At 35.0% G+C, this 15,702-nt stretch overlaps 3 protein-coding genes across 4 annotated transcripts; all 3 read left to right on the forward strand.

Annotated features, from left to right (window-relative positions):
* The first annotated feature begins 2,079 nt into the window (after positions 1-2,079).
* LOC107829320 (ras-related protein RABE1c-like) lies at positions 2,080-7,745 on the forward strand. Of its 2 annotated transcripts, none has more exons than XM_075245229.1 (9): positions 2,080-2,226; positions 2,353-2,444; positions 4,154-4,226; positions 4,644-4,744; positions 6,456-6,521; positions 6,740-6,837; positions 7,092-7,154; positions 7,245-7,337; positions 7,467-7,730. In XM_075245229.1, the coding sequence occupies exons 2-9, from the start codon at positions 2,372-2,374 to the stop codon at positions 7,548-7,550; spliced, it is 651 nt and encodes a 216-aa protein (XP_075101330.1). In that variant the 5' UTR covers positions 2,080-2,226; positions 2,353-2,371; the 3' UTR covers positions 7,551-7,730. The 2 variants fall into 2 exon arrangements, with proteins under 2 accessions (XP_075101330.1, NP_001313151.1); NM_001326222.1 differs by having other exon boundaries at positions 2,097-2,226; positions 2,331-2,444; positions 7,467-7,745.
* A 570-nt stretch (positions 7,746-8,315) lies between these two features.
* On the forward strand, positions 8,316-8,921 carry LOC107829318 (uncharacterized). The gene has a single exon (XM_016656790.1). The coding sequence runs from the start codon at positions 8,316-8,318 to the stop codon at positions 8,919-8,921; it is 606 nt and encodes a 201-aa protein (XP_016512276.1).
* A 455-nt stretch (positions 8,922-9,376) lies between these two features.
* Positions 9,377-10,318, forward strand: LOC142177039 (uncharacterized). The gene has a single exon (XM_075245499.1). The coding sequence runs from the start codon at positions 9,377-9,379 to the stop codon at positions 10,316-10,318; it is 942 nt and encodes a 313-aa protein (XP_075101600.1).
* Positions 10,319-15,702: the final 5,384 nt, after the last annotated feature.

The following is a 15,702-nucleotide window of genomic DNA, read 5'->3' on the forward strand; positions in this document are numbered from 1 at the left end:
AATAATACTACAAATATTAGGACCGTATAACAATACGCGACTAATTAATGATTCACGCAAAATAGGCGAATACTTGTAAGGAGAAAAATATTGAGTTCATAAAGGGATTATATTGCACATAGTAAAATTTATAAAACCTTTCAAACTGTTACCGCTAGTCTACCAAACATAGAAAATATTGCACAAATCATCTAAGCCTGATGGCTTCCCGCGTAATGTGCACCATTTTTTCAAAAGAAAGGTCATGATTAGCATAGGTTATTTCCTTTGCTTAGTAAAAAATAATGCCAAATTAATTAATTATATTATTTTCATTCTATAAATAGGTAAAGCTTTATTGATCATTTAGTAGGAATTGTTTGTTGGGCACCAAATCAGCATTCAGAGACCGCAATGCTTAATAAAGAGGTACATAGAACTCTCTTCTTTGTATGTTATATTTGCCAAATTGTCTACAGAAGTATAAATTCTTTTTTATTACCTTGTCAGCCAATATGGTTAATATAAGATTGATGTGTTCGTCGTAAAAGTCTTACCATACTTAATGTGAATAGGAATAAAATCAATCCACAATTTTTTACCCAAATTCTAAGTGGACATAATTCTCGTTCAATATAAAGTTCGATTAATATTAGGTAAAGTTTAAAAATTACGATTTTATCCAATTTTAAATTATTTATTGATCAATTATTTTGGTAAATCAATATTGTATTCATGTTTTTATAATAATATAGATAGATAAATTACGGGAAAACTTTTTGCCGTAAATTTACACTTCCAATAATACAAGGACCTTTCGATCTTTTGAGAAACATTTTTTTTTTTTGAAAAATTATTTTGTTACTAGGAGCTACCTTTTAGCAATTATGCCATGGTAGTTTCCTTCATAACAAAAAAATGGGATGTCATATACATATTATTTTATCGAGTAGTTACATCTTGGTAACTTTATAGTTGTAAAATGCTCATTTGGTTATATATATATATATATATATATATATATATATATATATATATATATATATATTAATTTGACTAAGGCCAAACACATAAACGATCATTTATAGTTGGCTGCAATTTGTATTTTAACATAACAAAAGCTAATACTATCGACATAACTAAAGCCCGTACTTTTCGATTCAAATCTAAATTAGGACTCCAAGCTAGGGCTATGCATAATTTGGTAAATATCGAATTAGTGTATCGAAATCGAAAATTTTAGTATTTGGTATTTGATATTTAGTATTTGGTATGCTATTCAGTTTAAGTTTTAAAAAAAATGGTATTAAATGTGGTATTCAGTAATTAAAAATAAAATACTGAAATACCGACGTTGTACCAAAATATATACTAAGCTATACAATACACATATAATTAATTATAATATAAAATATTAAAGTTCGTTATTTTTATAGTTTTCTTAAACCTTTACCATTTCTTTTCAACTATACATGTCTTTTTCCCTTTTCTTTGGTTGTCTACTTAAATTTCAACCTTTCTCCTATTTAGGTTTAACATTTTTGGTTTCCCTCATTTTTTTTTACTAAATTATAATAGCTTTATTTTTATATTTGTGAATACATTACTTAAAAATATTAAAGTCTATGGCTTTACGCACTAGTTAATATTCGAACCGAACAAACGAAGTTACCAAACCGAATGAACTGAAATCGAATAAAAAAGGTATCGATTTTAATTATGTATGGTATTGGTATAACATTTTAAGAGATTATTTGGTTGAGAAATAAGTTATCCCGTGATTCATTATCCCACCCTCCTGTATGAGGATAAAGAAAATATTACAATCTCGGGATAACTAATCTTACTATGATTTTATTCCAATTAAACGTAAGATAAATTCATCATAAATTTAATCCCGAAATTAATTATTCTTTATCTCTAAGACCAAACTAGCCCTAAAACCGAAGACCGAAAGTATTGAACCAAGCGAGTACCAAATTACGAATAGAAAATAAAAATAAAAAAACATTTTTGGTTTTTCCTTGAAAAAAGAGAATTGGAGGAAGAAATGGTCCAATTCCCAAAGATTACAAATACCAATAACCACTAGTCCTAAACATAGACAAGAAACTATACTTAACCCCACCCGGGCTTCGTATATTCTTGTTCTGACCATTTTTCCCCTTCAGCCAAATGTTGCCGACGACTTTCTGACCTTCTCAAAAACCTCTGTATTTCTCTCACATTTCTGGTCCCTATCTCTTGGTACGTATATTTAACTTTATTTAATTTACAACTTTCATTATTTTTCTATACGAAAACAAAAAATGCAAATTGATTTATGATATAATCAATTTTCTGATTTCTAGGGTTTTGCATTTGGTGATTCAGACATCTATTGGAGAAGACGATGGCAGCTCCACCAGCTAGGGCACGAGCAGATTATGATTATCTTATCAAGCTCCTCCTCATTGGCGATAGCGGTTAGTTTTACTTTTTCTTTTTTACTCGTTTTGTTTTCAATTTTTTTAAATTTATGTACCCATTTTCAAGCAAATAAGATTAACAAAAAACAAAATTTGGAGCTTAGGGACGGGGACAAATTGGATATTTACTTGAAATTGGAGAGATTTAGTTAAGATGTTTTGTACCCAAGGGTGTGGCCTAGTGATCAATGAAGTTGGGTTGTGAACCTAAGGTCTCAGGTTCAAAACAAACACAGTAGGTGATTTTTTTCCATCTGTTCAAGCTTTGGTGGGTAAAGTTATCTGGTACCTGTTGTTCGTGGAGGTGCCAATATCCCGTGGTATTAATCGAGGTGCGCACATGCTTGCCCAGACACCACAGTTATAAAAAAAAAGTGGTATATAGTGAACAACGCACATAAAAATTGTTTGTCTGGAATAAGTTTATCTATGTATCCTACATTAGTAGAAACACTTTCTTTTCCCTTTTTCTGTTACTCTGTGCTTCACATTTTATATGATTGGACACGAAGTTTAAGATGTTACTTGACATATCGCTATGAATGATTATGTTAATTTGATTTATATATTTTTTTAATAATGAAGGTGGAAGAAATGTATTTAAGTAATGGTTGAAAGGTTAGTTTGATGCACAAAACATTATATATTCAAAATTTAAGTACTCTTTCATCTTTTGATGCCATCTTAGATAAAATGTTGTTACAATCTCTTAAAACATTAAAATATGGATTGGGATAGCGTTCTGTCAAAGTCAATTAAGAAAACTGGTATACTGCCCACCGCAGTATCTATGGGCGTTAATACTTTCACTATACTTCGTGGATCACTTAGATCTTGATGAATTTGGTGCTATTCATAAGCTTGACCAGCTTCTACCAAAATGCTTGATTTGTTAAATGATTTTGTAAGGCATTGCAAGATATTCGACGTTACATTCATAAAACTCCCTTTAATATTCACTCCGGCTCTCATGTATCTCCCCCCACAACACCAACACCACAATACCCCTTTCTCGTTTCCTTTTCATTTTCTCCCTTTTTCCACTATAACCAACACCGAACCCTATTCCACGACCACACCCCCTTCATGCCTCTTCTGTAACTGCATCTTCAATTACGAATTAAATCTTGAATTTTTAGGAAGTAGCTGAAACTTAAAAGTTCCCTCTTATGATAATTGTGGAATTAGTTGAAAATACAATTCTAGTAAGTTGTTATATTCAGAAAGTAACTAGGAGTACTATTATTTACAGGTTGAACTTCAGGTACTGCAGATTTTTTAGGGAAAAACTTTTCATAAGATAAAAATTTCCATGAGAGTATTTGTAGTTAATATATTTGTAACTAATTTAAGCCTAAGGGGAAAAAATTGAATATGAAAGTTAAGACCACGACCTTTTTTTAATACTTATTTTGGTAGTATTACAGTTAAAAATGTGAAATATATTAACGAGAGGAGTGAGGATGGTCATTTTGTCCAGATTTATCGAGGGAAATTGGGGATAAATATGGTCAAACTCTCATTCTAAATACATGAGGCTCACGGTTGAATTGGAAGGAAAATGTAACAGTTTCATTTCATTCATGATTGAGTAGGTTAGTTATTGATTTTCAAAATAGAGGGACGAAATTTGCCACAAAGGAAATATTTTCTATGTATAACATCTTTTATCAGTTCCTTGCACTTTATGATGGTTTTATTTGTAGGTGTGGGAAAGAGTTGTTTGCTTCTGAGGTTCTCAGATGGTTCCTTCACAACAAGTTTCATCACCACTATTGGGTTTGTATCCTCGACCATCCCTCCCTCCCTCCTCTGGAAGTACTAATTAGATTGTGTTTCAAACACAAAAAATGCATCTTTTGGGATTACCACAGTATTATGTCATAAGTTAGTTTTTTTATTTTGGACAAGGCTCTCTTTTTAGTCGAATAAAGGGCAGAATATTAAGAAACTGGTGAAGAAGTTACACATCAATCTTGATTGGTAGCAGGAAAAACCATGTTTGGCCAAAAAAGTAGAAAATTATGCTCTCTTATGCAGGAAGCTAGATGAACTGTCTAGTTTGGGAATCATCATTTTTGAAAAATCTAATAAATTGTATACCTTATGCACTATTTACTGCTTTCTCTCAACCTTTTCTCGGCCTTGCATTTTCCTCTTCTCCTCCAAATTTACAGGATTGCTCTGCTTTTACAGAATTGACTTTAAGATAAGAACAATTGAACTTGATGGAAAGCGGATTAAGTTACAAATTTGGGATACAGCTGGTCAGGAGCGTTTCCGCACTATCACGACAGGTATATCTAAATCTAGTGTGTATTCGGCAAATGTCATAGGTTCCTAACTTTTTGTAAGGGTGAAAAGAAACAAGATAAGTTTTTTTGGATCTTCAGATGTCCTAGAGTGCTAGCTTCTTGCACTGGTGAAAGGAAACAAGGGCTTCTTTTTTTGTAACTTTTGTCTTGAAAACTTGAGTTTTGAGCGATCACATGTACTGGCTGTATTTATTTGAAGCTTGTAGGTGGCTAATAGTGAAAGTCATGACATTTAAGTGGTACTCCCTCTGTCCCAATATATATGGCACCCTTCGTTTCTTGAGGGTCAATTTGGCTATTCTTTGAAGCTAAATTGTTTACTGGGTGGTTGTATGTGTGTATGTATGTGTGTATGTATGTATTTGAAGCTAAATTGGATTAGATCAACTCGATATTTCAAATTTAAAATTTAGACATTCAAAAACCATATGAAAAGTACTGTAAGTTGCAAATCTTCTCATGTCAGTATGATGAAAAATTATATTTTAAAATACTTGTTAAAGTTCACATAGTTTGGATTAGAGGTGTTTAACGGGTGGGCTGTACACAAAAAAGCCCGTCCGTTTAACGTTCAGGGCTGTTAGCGGGCTGAATTAGTGGGTTGTACTTTTTCGGGTTTTTTGGTCCGTTCTTGTTCGGGCTTAGCGGGCTAAACCGGGCCGGCTAATTTTTTTTTTTTTTTAAAAGTAAATTTTGTTTTTCTTATTCAATGTTATTGATACTTAAGTGTTTGCAAACTTTTAAGGCTTAGAATTAAACTTTGAAGTTTTAAGTTTTAAATTTGAATTTTAAAATTGAAATTTGAAAGTGGCTACAAAAAATTATTTAATAAGACCAATAGGCAATATGTAAGGATCAAGCTCCGAAGGCTTTCATTTGATATTTTTATTGAATAATATATAATACTTCAAATTAAGTTGCAAGTTCTTAAGGGGTAGGCCGAAATGGCCATTTCTGCAAAAAAGGGCCGTTGGCCAACAGTCATTTTTGAATTTGACCGTTGGCAACGGTCCAGAAAATAAAATAAAATAAAAAGTTGTAACGGATACCGGGTTGAACCGGGCTGTAGCCCGTTAAAAACCCGTTAACGGGTTAGCGGGTTCCGGTGCACCAGTATAAAAAAACTGTTAGTTTGAAACCCGCTCCCTGCCCAACCCGTCCCAGCCCGCCCCCAATGCTACAGTACCGGACTGACCCGGGTTGTAAACGGGTCAGCCCGGCCCGATTAACAAGTATAGTTTGGATCGAGAAGTGGAAAGTGCCACATAAATTGGAACAGAGAGAGTACTTAGTTATGGTGCAAGCTAGGAGCAGACCTAGGATTTTCATTAAGGGGTCCAAGAAAAGCCAGGGAAATGGTGGTTATGGGATTGGAATACAAGATCTCATACAGATCTTGAATCTCCTTGAACATTGTTGTGGAGAGAATCCTTGTATCAAGGGGATTTAATAACATGTATATACACGTACTTCTATTTTTCAAAATGTACTATACCATATAACAATGAAACTTTTTGATGATGGGGACTCAGTTGATGACCCCCTTCGGCTACGTAAGTCCGCCCCTGTACAAACTTCTTGGACTAAAATTGCTAGGAGATTGAATTGAATTAGAAGGTCTGTTCAAATGTGAAGTTCATTTTTCATTTTCAATGTGTGCCTCTCAATCAAGTTTGAATTTTGTTGTTCACAGCGTATTATCGAGGAGCCATGGGTATTCTGCTGGTGTACGATGTCACGGACGAGTCATCTTTCAATAGTAAATTCTCTCACTATCTTGCTTTAGCGTCCTGCTTATGTCAAATGTTCTATCCTTCAGCACTATTTAGGTTTTCTTTTGCAGCAGAGATGTGATAATTTTGTTTCCAAATTTCAATCTTTAGCTGGTTTTATGGTCTGATTTGCAGCTTCATGCCCAAATCTAGCATTGGTGAGGCAGATTTAACTTATTATTTAATGTTTAACTGAATCATTCAGACATCAGGAACTGGATTCGCAACATAGAGCAGCATGCTTCTGACAATGTCAATAAGATTTTGGTTGGGAACAAGGCTGATATGGACGAAAGCAAAAGGGTAGGTTATTGTGATTCTGAAATTGTCACTGTTGGAGTTTCTCATCTTCCTGAATATGGCTAGTTCTATAATGGGCATTCACCTCTCTATGGAACCTTGGGCATCCATCCAACCTATGGAAATTTTACCTCCTCCCGTAGTCTGTTTGTATAACTAATTTGCTTGGTTTTTCTCACTCCTTTGATCAGGTACTTATTTTCTGATGCACAGTTTCCATTAGATGCTGTTGATATTATTCCTTTTTTCCTATCTAGGCTGTTCCAACTTCCAAGGGTCAAGCTCTTGCTGATGAATATGGCATTAAGTTCTTTGAAACAGTAAGTCCAAGTTTTTCTGATGTTGAAATTGAAATTTTCTGCCGGATGGAGTAAGTTCGGGTCGCTTATAAATGATAAAATCTGCTGCAGAGTGCAAAGACAAACATGAATGTGGAAGAAGTTTTCTTTTCAATTGCTAGGGATATCAAGCAAAGGCTTTCAGAATCTGATTCCAAGACTGAGGTACAGAGATATTTCTTTTCTTTATTCTATTGTTTCAATGGACGAAAGTTATCAACTTCTACTCAGCTCTAGAATGTGTTGTTATTATTACTTCATCTCGTGATGAATATGTTGTCTCGGTTTGTGCAGCCTCAGGCAATCAGGATCAACCAATCGGATCAGGCAGGAACTTCTGGTCAAGCTGCCCAAAAGTCTTCTTGCTGTGGTTCGTGAATGGAGCCAATCGTGTGGGAAGAACATTCGTTAGTTGCATTTGGATGTAAAAATTGGATGGGATGAAAAACTGATTCCTGTTAACTTCATTACCAAATATTTATTCGCCATCTGATGGCAAGCTTGATGTGTCAAAGGTTTACTGCTTTCGTTTTGAATCTATTGTCATACAGTTAACTACCCTGTGTTTGGATATCCTCCCAGAATTTCATTTATTTTTCGTCTTTTAAATATTGGAGCTCTTAGTTTTTGCTCCGAGTAGAATGTTAAAAAAGTAGAAACGTAATGCAGGAGTTTTACACATGCTTTTACCTTTCACTTGAATTCATAATCCTGCTCGTTCCAGCTGCATGTCCTGATGAAATAAAAAAGGCGATCGTTGAGCAAGGTAGTTAGCCTCGCCGATCAGAATGGCTCACCATAATAATCTTCATCTCCCTACACAATCATCTCTTTCAATTGACTGGAATAGGTTAATTACACCGGAAAGTGATATCCCCCCCGAAATTAGCCCCAATGCAACTGTTACATTGGTTGCCAGGCATGGGGAGTGCCCCTACTATCATGCAAGCACCACCGGAAAAGGAGAAGGATGAATCGCAAGTAATGAAACCATGAATGCTTACAACGGCGTGGAAATTAACCTACTCAGCTGGGTCTCAAAGTACAAAGCAGACCATGGCAGAGGTAGTGAAAGGCAACAGAGCTCAAACATAAGGCATGCAACTGAAGTTCTACCCTCCGGTAGTGAATGATGGAGTGAAAATGGCCAAGTTAAACCCAAATGAGGTAGAACAACAATGCCAGCGATGGAAAACAACTTTGATTGGATACGTTCTAGGGGGAAATCCGTCGTTCAAAGAGATGCTCAAATTTGTCTATGGCGTTTGGAATCTAGTCACGACACATACGGTCTTTCTACATGACGACGGGTATTTCATTTTCAGATTTGAATCTGTGAAGGACAAAAACTTAATTGTGCAAAATGGCCCTTATACCTTCAATAGCAGACCTATGGTATTGAAGGATTGTGATCCGGATTTTCAGATTCAAAATGAATCTATGAGGATAGTTCCTGTATGGGTCAATTTACCCGGGCTGCCTGTTCAGTGTTGGGCCGAGGAAAACCTAGGTAGGATTGCTAGTCTGTTAGGCAAACCTATTTGCACTGATAAGCTGACAACAGAATGTGAAAGGATTTCATATGCTAGAATACTTGTTGAAATGGACATCACACAACCATTACCAGAGGAAATTCTCATAAAAAAGCCAGATGGGAGGAGCTGGATGCAGAGAGTAGATTTTGAATGGAAACCAAAGTTTTGCTTGGATTGCAACAAATTTGGTCATAGTACTGGTGAGTGTCAATAAGCAACACAACAGGATGAGGAACCAAAACAACATAAAAGAAGAAGAAAGAAGAGAACAAAAATGGAATGGAAACCAAAAGCAACATATGCAGGAAACAATAACACACTGATTCTGCCTCAGGAGGAACCTATACAACAAGAGACAATAGTAGAGATACATGTAACTAATAGAGGCAAACAGACAGTGGTTACTCAAGGATCAGCTGGCAAAACAAAGTATCAGGAGATCAATTATGAGGAACTAGCTAGAAGAAATGCATTTGTTCCCCTAACAATACTGGAAAGGCCATCAAATGAAAGACAACAGGGGCAGTCCTTTAGTAATGAAGAAGTCCAAAGGGCAAATGGGTGCAATCCCATTAATCATAGTCCTCCATGATTGTTGTGTCCTGGAATATAAGAGGACTGAATAAGTCCTATAAGCAACGAGAATTCAAAAAGTTCTTGTTGACGAATATGGTAGATATGATAGCTTGCCTAGATACTAGAGTTAAACAACAAATATCAAAGGCAATTCAGAGGAAGATGGGTGCTGATTGGCAATTCAAAGATAGCTATGCTTATGCACCTAATGGTAGAATCTGGATAGGGTGGAAAGTAGCAAATATTCAAGTAACAATACTGGATGGCTCAGATAAGATGATACACTGCCTAGTTAAGGATAAGAATTCATGCTTTACCAGCTACATAACCTTTGTATATGGATTACATACTGTGCAACACATAATTTCACTCTGGAGAAGCTTGAGGAATATGCAAAGTAATGGACCTTGTCTCATAATAGGAGATTTTAATAGTGTGCTACATGTGGAGGACAGAGTGAATGGAATTCCAGTTCATCAAACAGAAATGACTGACTTTCAAAGCTGTCTTGATGATATTGGAGTGGGACAAATCACAAAAAGAGGATGCAGATTCTCATGGAGCAATAAGAGGGATGCAAAGATTAGAATTTATAGTCATAAAGACTGGGCTTTTGGGAATGATGATTGGTTCAATGAGTATAATGGGGTGGAGTCCATCTACATGCTACCAGGTTGCTCAGATCACACTCCTATAATGATAAATACTGATGTTGATAAGATAAAAGTGAAAAGGCCTTTTAGGTTATTATCTACAGTGATGCAACTACAAGAGTATAAAGAAGTAGTTCAGGCTACTTGGAGTCAACAAATTCAAGGTCATACAGTGTATTCAATTTGGAGGAAGTTGAAGTTAGTAGAGCTACAAACTAGAGGCCTTCAGCAGGAACACTCCTCAGTTGATCAAAAGCTAATCCAACTGAGAGACACATTGAAGGAGGTGCATGGGAAGCTCAATGAAGATTATTTCAATAATTTACTGATTGAAGAGGAAAGGAAGACCTTGTCACTTATAGAGAAATGGGAAGATATTTAGGAACAAATAATGAGGCAGAAGTCAAGGGCCACATGGATCAAACTAAGAGACTGCAACACTAAATACTTTCATGCTTATATGAGAGCCAGACAAGCAAGAAACAACGTTAGCTGTATCTATAATGAACAACAGAAAAAGATCACTGAGCCTAAGCAGATACAAAAGGAATTTACTTAGTTCTTTCAACAACTACTGGGTAAAGCAGCAGATGAATTGCTAGGAATTGATGTTAATATAGCAAGAAATGGTCCTTGTCTAACTCTGAATCAGCAACAACAACTGTTACAGCCTGTAACACCAAAAGAAATAAGTCAGATTTTGCAAAGTCTCCCTAGTGACAAGGCATATGGTATTGATGGATACCCTGCTGAATTCTTTAAAGAATTTTGGCCAATCATTGGAGGGGAAGTCACAGAAGTAGTACAAAAATTCTTTGAAACTGGCAGACTACTGAAAGAAATTAATTGCACTACAGTTACTTTGATCCCCAAAGTTCAGAATCCTACTTATGTGAAGGAGTTTAGGCCTATTGCTTGTTGTTCTACACTATACAAGATCATTGGTAAGGTACTTACAACTAGGCTTAAACTAGTTGTGGATTTATTGGTAGGACCTTCAAAATCCGCCTTCAAAGAAGGGAGAAACATCCTTGACAATGTTATAATGGCTCATGAACTGATTAAAGGGTACACTCAAAAGACAGTTTCTCCTAGATGCATGATTAAGGTGGATATCAGAAAAGCATATGACTCAGTCGAATGGAGTTTCTTGAGATCAATACTGCTTGAGTTTGGGATACCATATAATATGGTAACATTAATCTTGGAGTGTGTAATTGGACTAACTGACAAATTTGAAGCAAGGAAGGGGCTAAGGCAGGGAGACTCAATGTCTCCATATATGTTTGTGCTGGCAATGGAGTACCTGATCAGATCTTTGAAGACACTCATTCAGAATCCAGACTTTAACTTCCATCCTAAATGTGCAAGATTACAAGTCCTACACATTTGCTTTGAAGATGATCTACTGATGTGTTGTAGAGCAGATGAAGTATCCATGAAGATAATGATGGGAGTTTTTGATCACTTTTCTACTGTTTATGGGCTACAAGCAAATCTGGAAAAGAGTTCACTATATATAGAAGGAGTGCCTATGGACTTCAAAGATAAAATGCTAGCAGAGTTACATTTAACAGTAGGCAATCTACCATTTAAGTACTTGGGAGTTCCTCTATCCACAAAGAAACTCACTATTCATCAATGCATGCCACTAATTGAGAAGATTGTGGATAGGATCAGAAGCTGGACATCAAAGTTCATGTCCTATGCTGGAAGATTACAACTCATTAAGAGTGTCCTGTTTGAAATGCAGACCTATTGGGCACATATATTCCTTATCCTAAAGAAAGTTATTAAGCTTGTCAATAGTATCTGCATGAGCTACTTGTGGACTGGAAGACATGATAATGCTCACAGAGCTCCTATTGCTTGGGAAACACTCTGCAAACCAAGAGTTGTTGAGGGTCTGAATATTATCAACTATGAGATATGGAATAAGGCTGCTTTGACTAAACTCCTATGGTCTATAATGGCAAAGAAGGATAAACTATGGATTAGATAGATCCACAGTCATTACATAAAATAGAAGGATATTACTACCATGGATACTCCAAAGCAGGCTAGTTGGTTGATAAGGAAACTATTCACTGCGAGAGAATGGTGGGATACTGACTTAACAGTCATAGAGTCTTTTGCTCTGAATAGAAAATTTAGTATTAAGAAGTCCTATCTACATGCTCTTCCAATGTAACCTAAAGTTCAATGAAAATCACTAGTCATGTTGACTGGAATTCTGCCAAAGCATCAATTCATTTTATAGATGGCAATACAAAGAAGGCTGGCTACTGTTGACAAATTGGCAAAGTGGGGAATTCAGGTGTCTCAATCATGTGTATTGTGTGAAAGAGATATAGAAGAAGCACATGATCACTTGTTTTTTGAATGTCCATACTCACAAAGCTTATGGAAAGGAATGGTAGGATGGCTAACATATCAAAGAAATGTTGCAAACTGGGAAGCTGAGGTGAAGTGGTTATTTGCCAATGCTAATAATAGGAACCCAAGAAAGACAATCCTAGGAGTGGTGTTTGCAGCAGCAATGTACCATATCTAGATGGAACGCAATGATAGAAGATTTCAGAACCAGAAAAGAGAGGCCAAAGACAGAGCTAAAGACATTACTATACAAGTGTACCTAACAGGGCAACAGAAATGTAACTGGAAACCTATATTGATCACATTGAATAGTTATCCTAATTGTAAACCATAACAAATAGGATAGAAGATCCACGATTGTTAGTAGTGGTCTTGTTAGACAACCTCTTGGTTGTATAGCTTCTTGTTTTATTGGCTTAGTCATGAGACCTGTTACTGGAGTTCAAAAGTGCAGGTGATGTAAATTGAAAAACTGGTTGCAATAAAAAATTTCTTTCGACCAAAAAAAAGATAAATGACAACAGAAACAAAAGAAAAAGTTGAAAGCGTTTAAATGTAGTCAATTTAAGAAATATACTATGCTCTACAAATAAAATAGAAAAAGAAACAATTTAAAAGAAATTAAATTTAAAAATAAGAAGGAAATAAAGTTTGGTGTGCCTTTGACAATGTATGGCTTCCCATATCACTCTGTCGCCCAACACGCACAAGAAAAGACCATTACATGGGGCAGTTTATTTTGAAAAAGATGGATGTTGAATAAAAAGAAAAACGATAAAAATAAAAGGTAAAGCTTCGTAAGACCGTTATATTGGTGGATTTAAAGTTTCTATTAAAACTTTTTTATCTTAATGTAAACAATAACAATATTATCAAAGGCACCACCTGTAGAATATGGCCCACGTGTGGCTTATGAAATATTTTGGTTTAATAAATATATATTTTCTTAAATTAGTATTTGGATAAAATTAGGGAAAGTTAATTATGGTTATAATTCTCCACTAATCTACTTTGATGGAAAGTGTGATGGTCCCCCTCTCTCTGCCTATTAAAAGAAGAATAATGTAACTCCATCACACTCTATTCTGAAAAGAACACAGAAAAAGGAAAAGAGAGAGAAATACTTATTTTTCAAGAATAACAACGCTAAAGAAGGTTTCCGCTCAATATCATCCAGAGAACATATCATGAATTCGGTTAAGTTTTCTTGATTTAAATTATTGTGTATGTATTTTGTGAGAAAATCATATAGTTCCACGATTCTAAATAATTGATAGGATTTTTATATAGATTGTTTATGAACCACAATCTAGAACATGAAAAATTCTTACATGTGGTATCAGGAGCGCAATGTATGTGAACTTAAGATTTTCCATTAAAATTAATGTTTTCTTTACGACTGACTATGCGACTTGGTTGTTTCGGATATTGATTGAATTAAAAAGTTTTCGAAGGTTCATAAGATTCTGCAAAGGACAATTAATTTACATGTCCATTATGTTTTCCATTTTTGATGATTAATGTTTAAAGATTGCCCATTTTCATCCATATAATGGGGAACATAATCTTTGTGGATCCTTTAACGTTGAGGCTTTTAACTTGTAACGTTAAAGTAAAAACTTTTGGCCTTAGACCTTGAATGAACATGTTATTCCTTAAATAGAATTATATTGGGATTATACTTTTTTTTATTTTTTATCTACGTACCTATTCTCGAGTCTTCTTCTGACTATGGACTCATAATATATTAAATTAAAGAAAAAAACTTGGTTATAGTTGAATCAAGTTTGAATTTGCAGTAAATAGATGAATTTGCTTGATGTTGTGTTTCATCAGTCTACTGCTGTGTTTCGAAGTGTTTGTACCTATATTGTACAGTAACGGAAACTTAAAGAAAATTACTATTTTCTTTATCCTCTTTGAAATTATTACGTTAGATTTGTTAATCACCAAAGTGATCGAATCTTTATGAATACTTAATTCCAAATAACGATTGAATCTATACTCAGTTACCCATAAATTTTGATGCTTATAAACGACATACTAGATATTCCTTTATGGGTAAATTGGAGTTCTTGGTTATAAGACATTTATGGATTGCCCAAAGGTTGATTGTTTGTTCTTGTAATCATTGAACATTAAGTCGATAATCTGAATGTGCTATTAATTTTATTTATATATACCTAATGATAATAAGTATTACTAATTGGCGCATTAAAAATTATCGAATTAAGTTAAAATATTTAAGCATCATAATGTCTAAAGTTGTATTTTGATATATTGCCCAAAGGAGGACATCAATTTACTTTTAATAATACATAAATCATTATGAATCTAATAGTATATTTAATTTTCAACTCAAAGCATTAACGAATGAGCATATTTTATTTGCAGCACTTGCTCTTCATTCACACTCTGCTTCTGTTACGACCTTTAACAGACTCAACTTCTCAGATTGGTATGAACAGATCAAATTCGATCTCGGAGTTTTAGATCTTGATGTTGCACTTTACACTGAAAGGCCAACTGCTATTACTGAAACTAGTAGTGCTGAAGAAATGTCTTATTTTAAGCACTGGGACAGGTCTAACAGACTAAGCCTAATATTTATATGAATGAATATTGCGGGCAACATTAAGACTACTCTTCCCAAAACTGAAAGCGCGAAAGAACTTCTGAAACTTGTGAAAAAATGCTCCCAAACTGCTGATAAGTCTCTTCCTGGGACACTAATGGGTACTTTAACCACCATAAAATTTGATGGTTCGCGTACCATGCATGAGCATGTCATTGAAATGACAAGTATAGCAGCAAGACTTAAGTCTTTGGGAATAAAAGTGGATGAGAATTTTCTCGTTCAATTCATCTTTAACTCATTACCATCTGAGTATGGTTCTTGCCAAATGAACTACAACTCCATAAAAGACAAATGGAACGTGCATGAACTGCACAGAATGCGGGTTCAAGAGAAAACAAGACTAAAGAATCAAGAAACCCACTCCATTAACCCCGTAGGCCATCAAGGAGCTGGAAAGAAAGGAAAGAAACATGAAAAAGTTAAACAAAGGAAACATAATGTCAACGAGTCCTCTTCTAAAGTACGTAAGAAGGAACACAAGAATGATAAGTGTCGTTTCTGTGAAAAACTGGACACTTTCAGAAAGATTGCCTGACACGTAAGGCATGATTCGAGAAGAAACGTAAGCCTTGTGCTTTTACGTGTCTCGAATCAAATTTAACTAAAGTTCCTTTTAATACTTGGTGGATTGACTTTGGATCTACTGTTCATGTTTCTCATACGATGCAGGGATTCCTTACAACCCAGACCATAAATCGGAATGAAAGATTTGTGTACATGGGGAATAGAGTGAAGGCTCTTGTTGAAGATAT

Source organism: Nicotiana tabacum, chromosome 23, assembly GCF_000715075.1.
Source record: "Nicotiana tabacum cultivar K326 chromosome 23, ASM71507v2, whole genome shotgun sequence".
NCBI classification, from domain to species: Eukaryota; Viridiplantae; Streptophyta; class Magnoliopsida; order Solanales; family Solanaceae; genus Nicotiana; species Nicotiana tabacum.